General features: G+C 42.0%; 1 protein-coding gene across 1 annotated transcript in view; it reads left to right on the top strand.

Moving 5' to 3' along the window:
* lrp8 (low density lipoprotein receptor-related protein 8, apolipoprotein e receptor) overlaps nucleotides 1–18,260 on the top strand; it is a 201,142-nt gene that overhangs the window by 159,384 nt on the left and 23,498 nt on the right. Inside the window, exons 10-13 of the mRNA XM_008279416.1 lie at nucleotides 6,415–6,586; nucleotides 10,737–10,961; nucleotides 11,619–11,737; nucleotides 13,348–13,487. Of these exons, the coding sequence (XP_008277638.1) occupies nucleotides 6,415–6,586; nucleotides 10,737–10,961; nucleotides 11,619–11,737; nucleotides 13,348–13,487 (656 nt within the window). The remainder of the gene's footprint in view (nucleotides 1–6,414; nucleotides 6,587–10,736; nucleotides 10,962–11,618; nucleotides 11,738–13,347; nucleotides 13,488–18,260) is intronic.

Genomic DNA, 18,260 nt, shown 5'->3' with positions numbered 1-18,260 from the left:
GCTTCATGTTCTGACAGTGTTAATTCCTTAGAACTAGCCAGAGAGATAAATTCGAAATGGAACATTTAACTGATTGACTCCTGCAGAAAATTAACTTTTGGGGCGAGAAAAGAGAGAGAAAAGAGCGTTATTAGTAATTACGGTCTTAGGTTAAGTCATTACAGGGTGAACTGGTCTGGTAATGAGAGAGCTTTAAGCAGAAAACAGACCCTCACTCCTAAGCTAAGTGGCATAAAAACCTCCATTGATTGCTTCATGTCTCTCTGTGTGAATCTTTATTACTGTTAGGCAGAGCAAACAGTCCTTGTCAGAGGCTAAGGCATTTATTAGAGAGGAGGATAGATAAGCTGAGAAGAAAAAAAAGATAGATGAAAGGACGGATGGGTTGTATGAATAACTCCCCGCTCGTCAATGCGGCGCTGCGTTGTATCCGTGCAGTTCACGATTACACATGTTATAGCACGCCAAAGGAGACAGACAGAGGAAGAGACTGAAATGTGACAGGATTATTGTTTATTCAGAGTAGCAGATAGAGACGGAGCCATAAATAGAGAGATGCCTGCTTTGTGAACCTGAGGTAATGTGGATTTAATGAAGCTGCACTTGCCCACAAACTCATTTCTAAACACACCCGATCTCACACACATGCACGCCCGTGGGAATCAGCATACGTCTACACTTTACATTCTGCTCACACATGTTGTTATTTTGGAGTCACATCCTAATTTCTGTACAGATGCAATTCCCCCCGTGACCGACCGGTCAGGAGGGATGTCGCGTTCTGTGATGAGATGTGACACGTGCCAAGTGCCAATATCACATATTGAAGTTCAGGCTGTAAAAATGCCTCCCTGTCAACCTCAAGCCATGTCTCAAGCTAATCCTACATATAGATATGCTGCTGCTGCTGCTGTTGTGAGTTCAGCCTATGTAGATAATTGTTGAGTTCCTGAAAGCTCAGTGAAACCTCTCTAATGTATACTAAAGTGTATTCCATTCTAATCCTAGCACGTGGTTCATGGCTCTGCAGATTAATTTCAGAGTAATACACAACTGTTACACAAGCAATGCTAATTAAAAGTAGAGTCCCAGGTTGCATTTGCTTTTCTAAGCTGGTATTTGTGTATGTGTGTGTGTGTGTGCGTGCGCGCGCAAGTGTTTGTATCAGTACATGGCAGCATCCATTAAGTCCTCTGAAGAAAGTTTTGCTCTACACTAATTGCATTCATTGTTTTTGTGTTTACACCTTTATGATGTGATGCCACTCACTGAGTTGTCAAGTTGAGTTATTATTATTGGTGTGTGTGTGTGTGTGAGAGAGAGAGAGAGAGAGAAAGAGTGGGAATTTAGTGTATGTGTGAGAGGGATGGAGAGGCGGGGTGTAAAAATAACCACCAAGCCATGTGTCGGTGTGGGGGAAATGCACAAACGCAACCGTTTATGAGGCTGCAGAGGGAGAGTGCTAGACGGAGGAAGATCTTAGGAGTTTGTCAGAGCTTCAACATGTCTATGTAATAAATGTACAATATATGTCTATAATATTGTTTTGGATGAGTGTTGTTTTATTTAAGAAAACAATGGAAGAGAGTCTAAGACTGAACATATTTGTCATTGCTGGGCTCTTGAGATGTAAAAACACAACACAAATAATTGTTTAATAAAATGACTGAAAATAAAATTATACCAGAAAATAAGCTTTTAAGTACAAATGTGAACTATACTTGGGATAAAAATGGCAAGCTTGTATTGAAGGAAAGCATATATTATGTCCTTTCTTATGTCGTGTAATTTTCCTGAAATAAAAATAATTTGTACATGACATTAAATACATAACTGATAATAGATAGAGAAGGAAACAGTTAATATTTTACTATGATAGTTGTGTCTCATAATGCAGTAGTTTATTCTTGGGTTGCTCACGAAGCCCATTTGGTAGTCGTTGTATGCTGAATGTCTCGGTTGCATAAGGGTTTAAATAATCTGGTCTGACTCACTGGATGTACATTGCAAGTAGAAGCCTGCTATTGGCTGTGCATTTCACACAGCTTTCTCTCACTCTTGAGCAATCTGTACAGTACCGTTTTCAATATGGGAAACACAAACAGTGACCTACACGCGGAAAATGTAAAGTTTTGCTAAATATTTGAGTCTTGCAATAAAGCAAGACTTTTTAAAATCATTGTTATACTGTTCTCAGCCCCACCCATGATCACTGTGATTGGTTTAAAGAAATACAAACATGAGTGGGCGACCCATGAACAGGGGCTCCAGTTCCCCGACGCAGCGGTCGTGGGTTCGACTCCTGCTCGCGACCATTTGCTGCAGGTCTCTCCCTATCCTTCTCCCCTCTTTCCTGCCTATTTCTACTGCTCTAAAATAAAGGGCAAAAAGCTAAAAAAAAAAAAATATAGTAAAAAAAAAAAAGAAATACAAACATGCATGGCAATGAGTGGCAGACAGATGATTCTACACAGCGCTGTGTCACTAGCGAACGGCCTGGCTGTGCAGGACGAAAAAGAATCTAATACAAGTTGATGAAATTCTCAGGTAGGATAAGAACAAGACGGATGTGACAGAGCAGTGGGAAGACATCACAGGTACAGGAACACGCTAACTGTTTGATGAAAGAAGGACACGCTGTCGCAACAACGCAGAGGAAATTTACAAAGTGCCTCTGGACCAAAGTGCTGCTTTCTTTTCTTTAGCTCTCGTCTCCTTCCCTTGTTGCTTGTCCTCTCCCTCATCTACAGTGCACCGCAGGCTTAACCACAGTGCCAAGAGCAGTTTGTGCAACACTTGACAGTTTGAGCACACACTTTTCAAAATGGGTTTAAAGCAGTGGTCAGATTTTCCCCATTGTCAAAAGATTTTGCCATGGGACCCGACGTGTTGTGGAATGCTGTCAAAATTCATCTCAGAAGTCGTAACCCATTTTATTGTGTCTGCCTGCAGGGATATTACTGATATTAATCCAGGGTACACATTTCTACTTGTGTCATTTACATTCTCGTATTTATACCTCCAGTGATTTATTAAGCTTTTTAACGGTCACAACTTTAAAATGTATGTGCACAGAAACGTTCTTTTTGTTTCGTTATTAGAAGAAGAACTTCAACGGTTTCTCATGGAGACGGTGGCCTTTCACCACGGAGATAATGATGTCTTATATAACTTGCTTTGTCATGAGGAAAGTTAGCGAGTTGGATGACTTTTGACACAAGTTGTTGACAGAAAGTTCATTTCTGTTCTCTGCTGGCTGCATCTCTTCATCATTATATGATATGGTCTGTGTGTCTTAACAAGCACAGCTGACCTAGACACGTGTGTCTTCTTCCAGACATAACATCATCCTATTAACCTCCTCGGGCTGGGGTTCATTCGCGCCGGCTGCAAACTGAACATCCCCATCAGCCTGCAAAATTTCTCACCATTATTTCTGACCTTTCCGACTGGCTTTATGTTGGACTTTTTTTTTTTTTTTTTTTTATTACTTTGCAAATCTCATAACATCAACATCTTCTTTGGTGCGAATCAAATCAATGCTCCTGCAGCTCCTAATGGCGTTCTCCCCGGCCCATATTTATCTTCTCACAGCTTTATCTTAATTGGCTAACAGGGCCGGGCAGCTCTGAACTGGCGGTACAGATTAAAATGTATCTGGGGGACCGTGTTCTTGTTAAGATAGCTGACTGTTGCTCTGTGGGACTGTTGCTCTTTTTTTTGATGACATCTCCAGTGCCGGGGCCTGAGGAAAACGGTGACTCAGCTTTTTTTTTTTTTTTTTTGCGCCAACAGTGATGAGGGATAAGAGATGTTGTCTAAAAGAAGTGAGTCAGGGGGATTGATGCAAGAGAAGTTAGATCTGTCTCTGTCATTATACATGCTTCAAAATATTCATGCTCTTTTTTTTTTGCTCATCCTGTTTCTCGCTTCCCTCTCTCTGGTTCCACCCACCTGACATTCCTTCCCCTGCTGTCACTTGATCTGTTGATGTCTTTCCTTCATTCTTTCCCCCTTCCTAATTACATCATCTTACTCTTCATTTCTCCATGACTGTACCTGCATCCATCACATTCGCTTCTGCCTGTCTCTTACTTTGCTTCGTTCCTTTTCTCTCCACCTCTCTCCTCTCTCCATCTCCATCTCTCAGCAGGTGAAATTGATGGTTACAAACCCAGTAGTCAGAGGAAAATGATTGTATCCAAACAGTAGTGGAAATGTAATATTTTCTCCCTGTGCAGCGGCCCGTAGTAAACTGGGGCTGAGGAAACCTGCCGAGGCGTGCCTGGCTCTGTGTGAAAAGCATGAGTTTGTGCTTGTGCGTGCACATGAGTGTGACTGCTGGCCAACTTTGTCTCTTGTTTAAGTGTGTTTTTCTTTTTTTGTGTGTGTGTGTGTGGTATTTTCTGGACGGTGGAGAGTCAAGAGTTTCATGACAGACAGGAGAGAAAAGTGAAGATGAAGCAGAATGAGCTTGAAAATGAAATGGATAGGGATCTGTGGTAAAGAAAGAAAAATACAAATGTAGCACAAAGCATCATTTTTCATCCAAACTAAAAGGATATTGTTGGAGTGTAGTTTGATGAATGACATTGGGGGGGAAAAAATGCAGCCTCACGTGTGCATTCAGGTGTCGCTACCATATGCTGGCATGCACACAAACTATTTTGGGGATCTGTGTGTAAAGATGAAGTTGACCTTGTCGACTAAACGAGAATTATTCAAATGTGTGAGTCATGCTCACCTTCAGCCTGCTGAAAAATGTGCCCCAGGTAAACCAGTGTGCCAGCGAACAACACATATTGTATGAACCTGAAGAAGAGAACCCAGAAATACATTTCTGACGCATAGTTGGGCTAAAAATAGAATCTGTCACATCTGTGCGTTAGGCTACTTTATTCACACGCATACTGTTTTTTGTTATTCAGCAGCAAGATATACACTCACATGAATATTCAGAGACACTTCTCTTTGAATGGATGTGGCCTTTTTACCTCGTCTTTGCTTTTTGTTTGGGCCAAATCACATAATGCATGTGTTGCTCGCTGGTGACGCATAATTGAGTGAAAAATTAGGTGAATAACACGATGTGCCAAAACGAGTGTAGATAGAATACATTTTCATTTTAAAGGTTGCATAAGATGATTTATTTATGCTCACAGCATCAAAAATACATGCTTTAAGGACCTAAATAGCACAAGTGCACAACAAGTTGGCTTACATTATGTTCCATCCTGGGAATAAGAATCAACACTCAGCGTTACTCGTGGTATCTCTGTAGACAGCAGTATGAAGGCTATTACCAGTACTTCACGACAACCGAATTACAAGTGTCTTAAACCTGCATTCTTTCTAACAGCCAGCAGGGGGTGATTTCTCTGGTTACGAACATAAGGCTTATTGTATACAAGTCTATGAGAAAATGAGCCTATTTCTCACTGGACTTGTGAACTCTGTAAACATTTTTTTTGTTAGATTGCGGCCTCAATTGCTAGTTCAGGGACTTTCTAAATACAGCATGGCGTTTGTTTTGTAAATTATGTTCCCACTTAGAATTAAATAGACAGTAAAGCAGTGTATGCTTTAGATGAGAGCTACCCTGTGATCGACAGGTCACTGATGTAGGGTTCTCATTCAGATCAACCCTCGCTTGTTACATTCAGTTGTCAAAAGACGAAGATGGCGACAGCCAAATGCCAAGCTCAAGGCTTCAGCGTAGCAGTTCACAATCTACTTGGTGACTTTATAGTGGCTATGTCCATCTTTTATATACAGTTTATTACTGAAACAGTTATTGATTCTGGTCACTATTTAGCCAAACTGACATAGTTGTACAATTGTTATTTTATAATTGATTTTAAATGTATTGCCTAATGGAGTCAAGGGCAGAAGTTGCCCTGTCAGTATGCCCTTGTCATCTTTGCTTCACTGTTTAAGTGAAGAGAAAGAATGTTTCTGTGTTCAGTGATACTCAAATTTTGCATAATTAATCATTATTATTTTTCATATCAAACAATTTCAAGGTCTTGTTGCTGGTAACATTATGTGCTGCCAATGAAAAGTTCTGGCAGACAGTCACTGTGACCATGTGTACCTCACCCTCAGGAATAGTGTGGATTACACATTAGCAGTGGTAAAGATATTCAAATGAAACACTCGTGTACAGGTTTGGGATGTGTTGTGCAATTTATCATTCATTGTCAAGGTTGACAAATAACAGTAATCATAATGCCCCGTGTCACTAGATGATAAAAACCTTCTTTTGGGGTCACAATCATAGATAGAGCCTCCACTTAAATCCTGAGCTTTGTGACGTCTGTTCAGTCGTCTCAATGTGAAACAGTACATCAGTGGCTGAAAATGTTCTTCAGCTTGTAGGTGATCATGACTCAGATGTCTTGCCCTCTCCATCAGGAAAGAGCCCGTACCTGATGTTCACCAACCGTCACGAAATCCGCCGCATTGACCTGCTGAAGAGCGAATACTCACAAGTGGTTCCAACGCTGAAGAATGCCGTGGCCCTGGATGTGGACGTTTCCACCAACAAGATGTTCTGGTGTGATCTGTATCATCGCAAAATATACAGGTACGCATACACACACACACACACACAGTGACTCATCAGATGTACTTTTTGGCTGCATATTTTCTGAGTGCATACAGCCTTAAGTACTGCTACAGAGAGGTGAAAAGTAGAACTTGGTAACCTTTTACTGCTTCACTTATCATCTCAGTAATTAGAAGACCATTATGAGGAACAATGCAAAGGTGTAAGGGAATACCTTTCTGTAGTAGTTACGCTTGATCTTGTTGCGAGTGTGTGAAAGGTTGATGATAGATCCGGGAAAGGGGGCGTATCGTGCCAGGACCTTAGAAGTTTGGATAGCTGTCTTTCCTCATTCTTCAGCCAGCCTGTCATTATCTCTCCCCTCTATCCATCCATCTTCTCTGCTTCATCCTGTCACACCTTCTGGGAGCGAGGCAGACACACCTGGAGGGCTGTGTCATCTGTCTGACAGCAAAAGGTGGAGCTGTTTGTCCTTCACACACATATGTGAACGCACACGTTTACACACGGCTATGTGGGTGTATCACAGCTTCGTATGGAGGTGTGTGTGTGTGTCGGTGTCACCCTGATGGTTGGCAGGTAGTGGGAGGGGCCTTCTATCATCTCAGCTGAGCCATATGCTCGCTCTAATTTCACTGCCTCAATAATCACCGCCATTACTCATCTGCATACACACACATTTTCCCACACAAACTTGGTGATACACTCAAGGGCTTGTGACAGAGAAAGGACAAATGAACTCATTCTTCATGATGAAGTCTATTTTCGAAGCGGTAAATAAACTCAGGCGTACGCAGTTACTTTAAGCTTCTAGCAACAAGTGAAGTTGTACAGTTTAATTTACTCGGGGTTGTGCTTACCTCCTTGGCTTCCTGGCTTGTAAGTCATGGATCGGATTAAAGCAGAAAAAACAAAAAAAAGGAGGGGAAGGCAAATACTGCCGTGACTGTCACTCTCAGCTGCTTTAACATGCCCTGTTCATGTGCTTTGTATATTGTCATTGCAAATCTGCATCATTTGCGGTGCGGTTTGTTCTACCGGGTCATAATTCATGACACTTGGTGGGGAGGTGACGCACGGCCAATTAAATTTAAAACACTTTCTTTAAAATTTCAAGAAAGGGCCTAAGCAGGGGACCAAGCTTTCCAAAGGCCCTGCTAGTTACTTTAAGAAATGACAGTGGCAATAAAATTGTATTTCACTTGATGGCTAAACCTTACAATAAATCTGTGCATGCTGAATTGTGACTCTATGCGGAACACAGACCAGCCAAGGTCCATTACACCACTAATATCCAGTCTATTTGATATTACTATGTGTTTGTCTTCTGCTGTTCTGTAACAGATCCATCATGTCCAGATAGATCTCCATCCACATTATCTACACAAGCCAGGTTATTGATGGTTCTCTACTTTGACTAGGGAGACAACTGACCAGCTGGAGCTCACTAGGTCACATGAAGAGTCCAAAGTTATCTTTATCAGCGTATTTCTTCATACTCAGATGCTTCTAGCAACAAAATCTGTTGTGTGTTGTCACATTGTGGTGTTCTGTTTAATACGAACAAATGACCCTACATTCAAGCAATTAGATGTGTCTTATCGTAATGTAAATAGCTAGGCATTCTAAAGCGCGCCCTCCTCATTCGCCCTCACCGTGATGATGTGGTTTTCCAGGCTAATTCACAGTGATTAGCATGCTACGGGTCGATGACTTGTTAACTTCTCCCCGTGATGGAGATGTCTAGTGCAGACAATAGTACAGCCAATTAAAGATGCAATCTGCTCAGTGGTCTTGGACTCATCTGTCTCTGTCTTGTTCTTCACTGCAGCTTGTGGCCTCCATTCATCCCTCCAACCTGTTTATCCCAGTCTGAGTGAAGATTTTTAACTAAAAATAACGACGATCATACCAGTAGTCTGTACAAGCACCGATTAAATATTGGAGAAATTACATGAACAGTTTGTGCGTAATGTGTCGCACTAGAATGTTTTAAAAGTCATCCATGTAGGATTTAATGGAGATGTGTTTTACTTTGGACAGACAGTATCGTAACACAAGATAACGCTGTCTTAGTTTTTAGAATTTGTGTAAAATCTGATTTTGGTCCCACTGTCATCTAATCTACAGTTCAGCTCCTAAATAGACCACTCGTGCATCAATAACATGTGGGATTTCATCCACGTCCACTTTGCTTCAGCCCTCATCTTCATTTGCCCCCTGAGGGAGAGACAGGTGTTGGATCTATGTTATAAACCCTGAGGCACCAGAGAGAAGAGAGAAGCCTTAGATTATCTATCACAGGAACACAGTCTCCACCATCACCACACCCCGCCTACAACGATGAAGACGTCTGGGGTGGCAAACAGTAACACAGTCAATTAACAACACAATCTGCTTCCAAGTCCCAGTCTCATCCATCTCTACCGAACCTCATGCTCCAGATCCGTCGCCAGCCTTCTCCTTTAGTTAACATGCTCCTCCCGTTCATACTCGTCCTCTTCATTCCTGTGTACCCTTTGCTAACATGTGACGGCATTGTGTGAATTGGAATGTAGCTTTTCCCAGCCTTCTAACGAGGCTGATTTGTCATGTAGTGAAAATAATAACGTGCCTGCATCTCATCATGTGTTACTGGTGAAGGAATTGAGGGAAGAAGGGGGAGAAAGAAAACGAAAAAAAGAGACTGAGGAATAGACAGAAATTGAGTGACAGCCAGAGGAAAATGAAAGAAACTGAGGAGACAAGAGAGGAACAGACACCGAGACGGAGAGTGACACAAACAGAGAAAGTTGTTTTGTATGCTGCTGATAGATAAAGACAGACTCATTCTCTTTGTGAGGTGCTGTTTGGAAGCAGGGCTGAGGTCATTAACCCTCTGAACCCCAGGGCGATATTTTTTTCCTCCTGCTGCATTTTAACTCACTGTGAGCTCATTTTTCACTCCAATATAAAGTCCCGCGTAACCATGGCTAGAAGTAGAATGTCTACAAAATGTGTTTTGTGCACAGGTATAATGCCATAAGTCCTAAACACAAAACAAAATTTCATTTCTTTGAATATTTATTTTGAAAAAAATTACTGGAATTCAACATGTAGAGCATTTTTCCAAGGGCTCCCATTTGTTGCCAATACTGGAAAAAAAATGGTTTGTGTCTCTACATACTATAGACAATTTACTGTGTGTAAGCACAGCCTGCAGTTCATCCTATAGTTCAACCCAGAATCCGCAGATGAGTCACAGATTTATTCATTCATTCATTCATTCATTCATCCATCCATCCATCCATTATCTTTACACCGCTTAATCCTCACTAGGGTCGCGGGGGGGCTGGAGTCTATCCCAGCCGACTTAGGGTGAAGGCAGGGGACACCCTGGACAGGTCACCAGTCTATCACAGGGCTACACTTAGAGACAGACAACCAAGCACACTCACATTCACACCTACGGACAATTTAGAATCACCAATTAACCTCAACATGTTTTTGGACTGTGTGGGAGGAAGCCGGAGAACCTGGAGAGAACCCACGCTGCACGGGGAGAACATGCAAACTCCACGCAGAAAGATTCCGGTGCCCCCACCGGGACGCGAACCGGCAACCTTGCGAGGCAACAGTGCTACCAACTGCGCCACCCTGCAGCCCTCATTCATTCATTCATTCATAATTTAGTTGAGCAAACTGTTTATTTTTGAAAAATCTTGAAATAAAATATGTAGAATGAGATGAGTTTGTTTCAAGATTAGGTTGAGTTTTCCTAATGGAGCGCCATGTCACGGAGGATGACTTTAAAGACGACCGGGAAGTTGAAAATCTGACAATTCTTTCTGGTATTTACAGTTTATGCTTCTAGTAGATGGTGTCATTTTGGTGACTTTTAAGAAATAACGTCCCTTTTGAACCCACTAGCAGGTTTTTTTGGATTAAGAGGGTAAATAGAGATCTCCATCTGAGTTGCCCCTCACCACACCCAAATAGGGTAGAAAATGCCTATTCCCAACCAAGGTCTAAGGTACCCTCCCCACATGATCAAATCCTTCTTCAAAAGAAAAAGAAAAACAGAATAGACAGAGCCTTTGTGATTTTCTCTCCCTACTTCTGCCTGTTCCTGAGTTATTGGAGATCTCACAATATCCAGTCTACTTACTGCCACACTGCTTTTCTCCAGTGCTTACATCAACAAGGCCAGTGATTCATCGCAGCAGGTGACGCTCATCGACTCGCTCCACTCCCCTGAGGGCCTGGCTGTCGACTGGGTCCATAAGAACATCTACTGGACGGATTCAGGCAACAAGAGCATCTCTGTGGCCACAGGAGATGGCAGGAAGAGGAAAGTGCTGATAGCCACTGAGCTGAGCGAGCCACGGGCCATCGCAGTGGATCCACACCAAGGGTGAGTTGGAGGAGTTTTAGGGTGAGGGGAGTGTTTGCCAGATGGATAAAGCATGAGAGGATGGCAGTGGAACTGAGTGAAAAGGCAGGAAGAAGGGAATAAGAGACTGGCCTGATAAGCCCATGGCCGTCATTGTCGTTCTTTGTATAGTGTAGAGCCAGTGTTATTATAGACTGTTTGTGGTGCTGGACCGATCTGTTAGATTAGGCAGTTTAACAATTATTTAGAGATACCATGTGACTCTTTCCCATCTCTTTCTGCCTCGGATGTCTTGCGTTCCCCAAAGGAGTCTTTTCCCAGCTCAGTGCATGCAAATGAAGCCAGGCTTTCGCAGGTTTCTCATAAACAGACGCGTTCAGAAGCGGTCCAAGTTTCCAGTACTTTCTGTGTTGCACAGTATCTGCTTTTCCTTTAGTGTCTTCAAAGCCTGTTTCAGTAGCGAAACTAGATCATTTTGGAGAGAAATATGTGATAAAAGCGGAGACAGATGGGAACATTTTGTGATAGAGTATTCAGTGAGATATTAGTTCTTCTTTATCCTCTGAAAATTGATGAAAAATTGTAATTTAAAAGCTGCTCACTGTTTTTGAAAAGAGACTATTTTTTATTCTTAGCACTGATTTTTTGTTACTATCTCCTCTGTGAATGTTTCCACAGGTTCATGTACTGGTCAGACTGGGGAGGTCAGGCCAAAATTGAAAAGGCTGGAATGAACGGAGTGGACCGACAAGTTCTGGTGTATGAGCACATCGAGTGGCCCAATGGAATCACTCTGGGTAAGGCAAATAATTCACTTTTAGTACACAAGGCTCATTGTAGAGGGCAGACAAAAGTAGACACAGACAGATATGTCAATCAGCTCTGAACTAACAAAGTTATAATGCTGACATTGCTTTTAGAAAGTCTGAAAAAGCGGCTTGAGTAAATTCAACGCGAAGAAAAAAGGCAACAACGGAGATGGAGGGAAACAAAGAGAGACAAACAGCAAGAGTTGCGAGAAGAAAATAGTCTGGAGGTGCTGCAACCCAAGTAGCTCTTATTGTTGTAGCTCAGTTTGTGTCTGGCTCTCATCAATCAAGCCAGCGAGTATGGGTCTACGAATTAATAAGCCAGACGCTTTGTGCTGTCGATACCTCCCATCATCCCTTTCAACTCCCTCTGCAGCACCAGCCAATTTCTCTCAGCTGCCCTTGCCTGAGGAGAAATAGAAGCACACACTTGCCACACTCTGTGGAATTGAGGTGTCGCCGCATCTGTATGAAAACAAATTATTTTTTAGAATAAGGCGAATGAGAGAGTTGGTCAGACTTGCGCCGCACTGCTGTGAGAGAAGGGGTGGATTATTTTCCCCTGGTCATTGATTTCAGACAGAGAAGCAAACAGAGCAGGTGATTGTCTGAGTCAGTAGAGGTGAATGAAAATTACTATGTGTTGTTTTGGGGTTTTTTTTTTTTTCTGTTTCTCTTTGGCATGATAATGTTTTCGCGTTTACTCTGCTGATTTGTCAAAGCATGTGACAAAATGCCCGCTTTCATTGGCAGCATTCTTGTAGATTTCCATTACGTTGCCAGTTTAAAATGTTGCCTGAATGTTTTTAGGCAAACAGAAAATTGAATTTAGCCAGTGACAGCCAAAAGGAAAAAAAATGCTTTTCTTCCTTTTTTTCTTCAAATTTGTCCAGCTTAAAAGAGGGTTAAGTGGTTGAACTTGTTGGCAAACACAAACTAGCTGCTAAGTGTTTCTTTTTCTTAATTGAGAAGCTAAATTAATTTGAATAACCATTATTCCTACCCCCGTGTATGAATTATAAATATATATATATAAAATACTTGCCTGTAATCCTCATTCATGCTGATTCTTTGCCTAAACTTCTTCATTTGTGAATGTAATCTGGGTAAAAGTGAAGTCACTGCAGGATTATGTCCTTTGCTGTCAAGTTCAATGCAATCAGTAAACTTTCAAGTTACCCAGAGCTCCACTCCGCCGCCCATAGCAAGGGCACAGAGATGATGCAGGCCTAATGTAAATAGTACTGGGGACCGATACAAGGGGAATTATAGAATTGTAAAACAGCAAAGTGTTCCTTTAGAATAGGTCCAGCAAGACTAATGAATTTGCTCAAGGGCACATATATTTTCCCCCAGCAAAGAAGTCAAGCGGCAATATTACAATCACATCTGTGTTTTCTCAGCGCAGGGCCTCAGCCGTCATGTCAAAGAAGATTGATGGTGTAGCTACTGGGCCATTACATTCATATACCTCTCACCCTAGGCCTTTTCTCTCCGTGTGACCTCTCTCTCCCTCCATCCACCTCCCTCTCCCTCCTTCTTTTCTCCTTTCCCATTCGGTTTTGTTCTTTTTTTCTCGCCCCTCTACGTTTTCTCAGACTTGTCCAACAGGCGTCTCTACTGGGTGGACTCCAAGCTGCACCTGCTGTCCAGTGTGGACCTGAACGGAGACAACCGCAAAGTGCTGCTGTCCTCCCACCACCACCTCGGACACCCCTTCGCCCTCACTGTCTTCGAGGTACGATTGAGTCGCGATTACACTCGAGGAATCAGTAAAACCATCGGTTCCAGAGAGCTTTAGTCTGATTTGTAAACCCTCTGAACTTTGGTCTCGTTTCTCACTGCGCCTCTATGGAAACAGCAAATTCATGGTTATAAGTAGAGAGAACTCAAAGCAGGTTTTGTGCAGTATAGCAAAATTGAAATGCCATAAATCATAAAAGAAAAAAATTTAAGCTGAATTTGATTATTTATGTGTGTGTACGCTTGCAGTTCACAGCTTGCAGTTTCGCCCAATTCAGCCAAAAAGTTGCAGATTTTTTTTGTCATGTGACTGTTGGCTGCAGCTGAATCACTAATGACTTCACGGTTAAGCTGAGGTGTGAAGACTTTTTTTTGTTTTTTTACAGAATCTTGTTTGAGCAACCAGTTTTTTTTTTGGACAATTTTAAAATGAGACGTTTAGAATAAAGTGATTTGGATGAAATGGGACTTTAAGATTGCAGTGGAACACATTAATAGTTGACTGGAACATTAAAAATCTGGTGATTCTTTCTGTTTGTAGAGTTTCTGGCTCTAATAAATTATATCATTTTGTCTTTTTAGTTTTTAAAGATAACATTCCTTTCAAACCTGCCGGCAGGTTTTGGGTTTCAGAGGGTTAAATGAAGCAGCAACACGTGTTCACCTTTAAATACGACAACGTACTTTGCTGCATTAATCCATTAAAGACAGATAGCTTGTGCTGTTTCTTCAATCTTGCACATTTTCCACAGCATATATCAGATATTTTCTAAATAGATTTTCTTCCTTTTTTTGTCTTCTAAGTTGTCATATGCTTTTAGTTCATGTCAATATTGTGATAGACAAGTCACAGAGACTGTTGCATGTGGTTATACATAATTTATGTCTTTCATCAGATTACATTATCATCATGTGGTCATGTATTTTAGATAAGATACGCATCCAAATCTCCTTGAACAGTCAGGCATTTAAGCATGTGAAATATATACCACTGGGTTTTTTTTTGCTTTATGAAAATGTAATCAAAATCCCCCTTGTTTGGTTCGATAAAAGGTTATCTTAATTCAAGAAAATATGAAAGATGAAAAAAAAAAAAAAACCCTCATTGCAAATTAGATTGCCTGAAGAGCTCAAATAAAGCTGAGTGCAAAATTTATAAAGAAACTGGGGGAATGATAACCTTGGAATACAGTATACATATACACACATATACACAGCATATTTCATTTATCTTTCCATTCTGGGACTTGGCATGGATTTGCTGGCTGTGTTTATTGGAGGTCTCTACCTGAAAGGCAAACAAGATGCTAACGTCCTTATTTGAACTCCTGGAGATACTGTAGATACACACAGGAAAATAGGTTTGTGCTCAGTTCTCGCTGCCTCCAGGGTGACACTCTCATATCTTGTTTGTTGATTTTCATCACGATTGTGTATTTCTAGACTTTCTGTGAGCCAAAGATAAGTTTTTGCTGCAGTCTTATTATGTTATTTTTAACTAGGCTTGCTGATATTCAGCTAACTTCCTTGTCAGGGACTAAAAATAATGAACATATGTACGCTCTTGATGAGCGCTATACGTCATTGCTTGTATACTGTATCAAGCACATACGGGTATTTTTGAAGTATACCAGGGAGTGTTGGATGCTTAAGAAGTAGAGGAACAGAGATAAGTCAGTGGAGGAACATTGACCGACTGAGAGATTGACTGAAGAGAAATCCAGATGTTTTCAAAGTTGCAGGATAAACCCAGAGCCGGAATTATCGTTTCACCCGTCGATGAGTGTAGAGTCACAGTAGAGCACAGCAATCAATAAATCTAATGTGGTTGTGTTTATCGAGGTGAAAGGGAGTCAGTCTGTTGGAGCCAATCAGGTGTAGATGGTGTGGGAAGTGGAAAAAACAGAAGCCGAGAAGAGCCGAGCAAGGATGAAGGTGGAGAAAGCAGGAGGTGAAATGTGATCAGTGAGAAGCGCTTTCTTCCAGTTCTCTCTTTGCTGCACACACTGTGATGATGAGAAGCAAAGGGAAGAAGGGACATCCATCATGTCCAGCTGAGAGCGTGCGCTAGTGTTGGATATATACGAGTGCGTGTGTGTAAAAGAGAAGAAGAAAACCCATGCTTCAGGCAGCAGTGAAAGTTCAACCCTGGAGATTAATAGCCCTCAGCTCCTCTGGTCTTTGTTCTGTTCTGGTTATGATACAAACCAAATTAAAAATCCTTTAGCGTTGCAGGAGGTTGTCCTGGTCCCAGCAGACTGATAATGGGAAGTTTGTTGCCTCAGAGTTGGCTGATTCTAGTTGTGAACTGAACCACTGAACCATTTTTTTTTCCATTTAAATCATGTTGGCTCATCACAGTAAAGAAATGTGCGAATAATCATGAAACTACTGGAATAAATGTGAGACTTTTCAAAATGCAACAGCATCAATGTGCTACTGAACTTAAGCCAAAACGTAGTTGCGACAGTGGCGAATAAGTCTGACATAATGCGTAACGTCATGATTTCCTTTTCAAATCATCTCCTTCTACTGTGAGGCACCATCGAAGGTTATAAAGGATGATTAGTGGAGCTGGTCCCCCAAGTGATACAATCACAGGTAGAGTCTTTGCATTCTTGAAAAAGGGAATAAGATTGAGGTGAGATAGAAGTTAGCAGTTAGTAGCTAGCTAGCTAGTTGATGTCTCAGGCCGACTACAAACTGTGCGATTTTAACAATCTTGTAAGTTCACAGCTAGCTACACTGTACGACGTGAATCTAATAAACTTTGGGCACAACATGAAGTTTGCTGTGTGCAGATTGCACAATGAAAACGCAAGCTGAATCGCAGCCTACGATGTACATGAATGCGCAAGAATATAACGTTATAAGCGTGCGCCATCCATCCACGAAAAAGAAACAAGCGAAGCATGAACAGAGCCGTCGCCCTTGTGGAATTTATGTGTTTAGAGTGAAATCCCAACAAAAGGAGGAGGAGGAGGAGAATATGGAGTGGCTCAGAAAGAGAGGGCAACTTGGGATGCCAATTTTGTTAGTCTCGCATTGATCAGTACGTCATTTCATATTGCATATCTATTGGGTAGTTAGTCGTCATAGGTCGCAGCAGCAGTCAAACTGTGAGATGCTCACCCCAAATTTCTGACACTGTCTGTATTTTTACGCAGGTTGTCTTTGGTCACAAGACCATGACGACGGCCGTCCTTGAACCTGTCTCACAGTGCGACGTAGGACCACCGATTTAGAGCCAGGACCAAAGATATCGCCACGATTCTCTCACGATTGTTATCTTTAATCTGGGACGGCCAAAAATCGCAAAGTCTGTAGCGGGCTTAAAGATGACAGGCCATGGGGCGCCGCTATAGCCCACCTGGTTGTGCTGGCGGCCCATGTGCAGGGCTGCAGTCCCGATGTGGAGGTCATGAGTTCGAATCCTGCTCATGGCCCTTTCCCACATGGCCTCCCCTGTTCTTCTCCCCTATTTTCCTGTCTCTCTCTCTCACTGCACCATCCAATAAAGGCACAAAGGCCAAAAATAATAACCTTAAGAAAAACAAAAAAAGATGACAGACCATGGTCTCACTGAGGTTTTTCTAAGTACACAAAAACATACAGGACTGCAATAACTCTTAACTTTAATGAAGATGAAACGCTAAATATGTACCATCCAGGTTTTGAAGGGTTGTTTCAGTTCGGCTAGTTAACATGACACCCGCTGGCCGGGTACAGAAGTATTCTGAGACCACTACAAACCACAGCTATGTTTCTGACACAAACACATCACTGGCAGTGCCTTTGAAAGTCTTAGGGTGAGGCTGAAATTGTTTTCAACATAGTTGTGCAGCTGACGGCCAGTCAGAACCTGCAAGTGTCCAAATTGGCAGAGACAAGTGGCATGATATCGCCTTGTCGATTTGGGTAGGAAAATTGTTCCTCGCACCGATGTGGAACGCATGCATCGAAGGAAGGTAGGAGAAAGACAATTGAATAGCTTTTTTGGATTCAGATTTATTCAAACAACAAGGGACACAGAACGGCAGCCTCAGTCAACACAGCAGAGGCTTAGATCCCAGAATCAGTGTTATCAGAAGGTCCATATGCCACATCTTAACAATAGGGTGAGACACAGCACCAATAAAGGTGCATTGCCAATCTTCTAAAAAAAAGACACCGTGCTCAGTTTGCTATTTACTCAACCTTTTATTAAAAAAAACACATCTCTTTGTGGAGACTGATGTTTCAGGGTCTGCTCTGGTGCAAAGGACAGTGAAAAGAAGTCTGTGTCCAAAATACACTTCTCCAGCTCAGACGGGGACCGACATGGACCTGAACCGAACAACCACGTTGACTGTATAGTGTAGATCATGAAACATGGAGGTGGGATTGTGCTGATATGAGGTTACATGGGTGCAAGAAGTATAAGGATGATGACAGTTACAGATGGCACCAGAATGCAAGTTTGTAGAACCAAATATTGAATAAAGAGATAATTATCAGTGTCAGGAAGCTTTGCAGGAGAGTGATTTTCCAACATGACAAACAGCCCAAACCCAACCCAGCCCTGTTACTTGGCCAAGTATGTCCCCTGACTTGCAATGGAACACATTTGGAATGTTTTAAAGTGGACAGCGGAGCAATAAAGCCCTCCAGCACAGAGGAGCAAAAAGGAATCATGTGTGAAGACTGGCAGAGTAGATTCAAACAGATACACGGTGTGAAACTGATACCATCCATGCCCAGGAGGATTGAATCTGTTGTTGAAGATGAT

The sequence above is a fragment of the Stegastes partitus genome, unplaced genomic scaffold (genome assembly GCF_000690725.1).
Source record: "Stegastes partitus isolate 25-593 unplaced genomic scaffold, Stegastes_partitus-1.0.2 Scaffold158, whole genome shotgun sequence".
In the NCBI taxonomy this organism is placed as follows: Eukaryota; Metazoa; Chordata; class Actinopteri; family Pomacentridae; genus Stegastes; species Stegastes partitus.
Note: the sequence above shows the minus strand (reverse complement) of the source record. Positions and strands in the feature narration are given on the sequence as shown.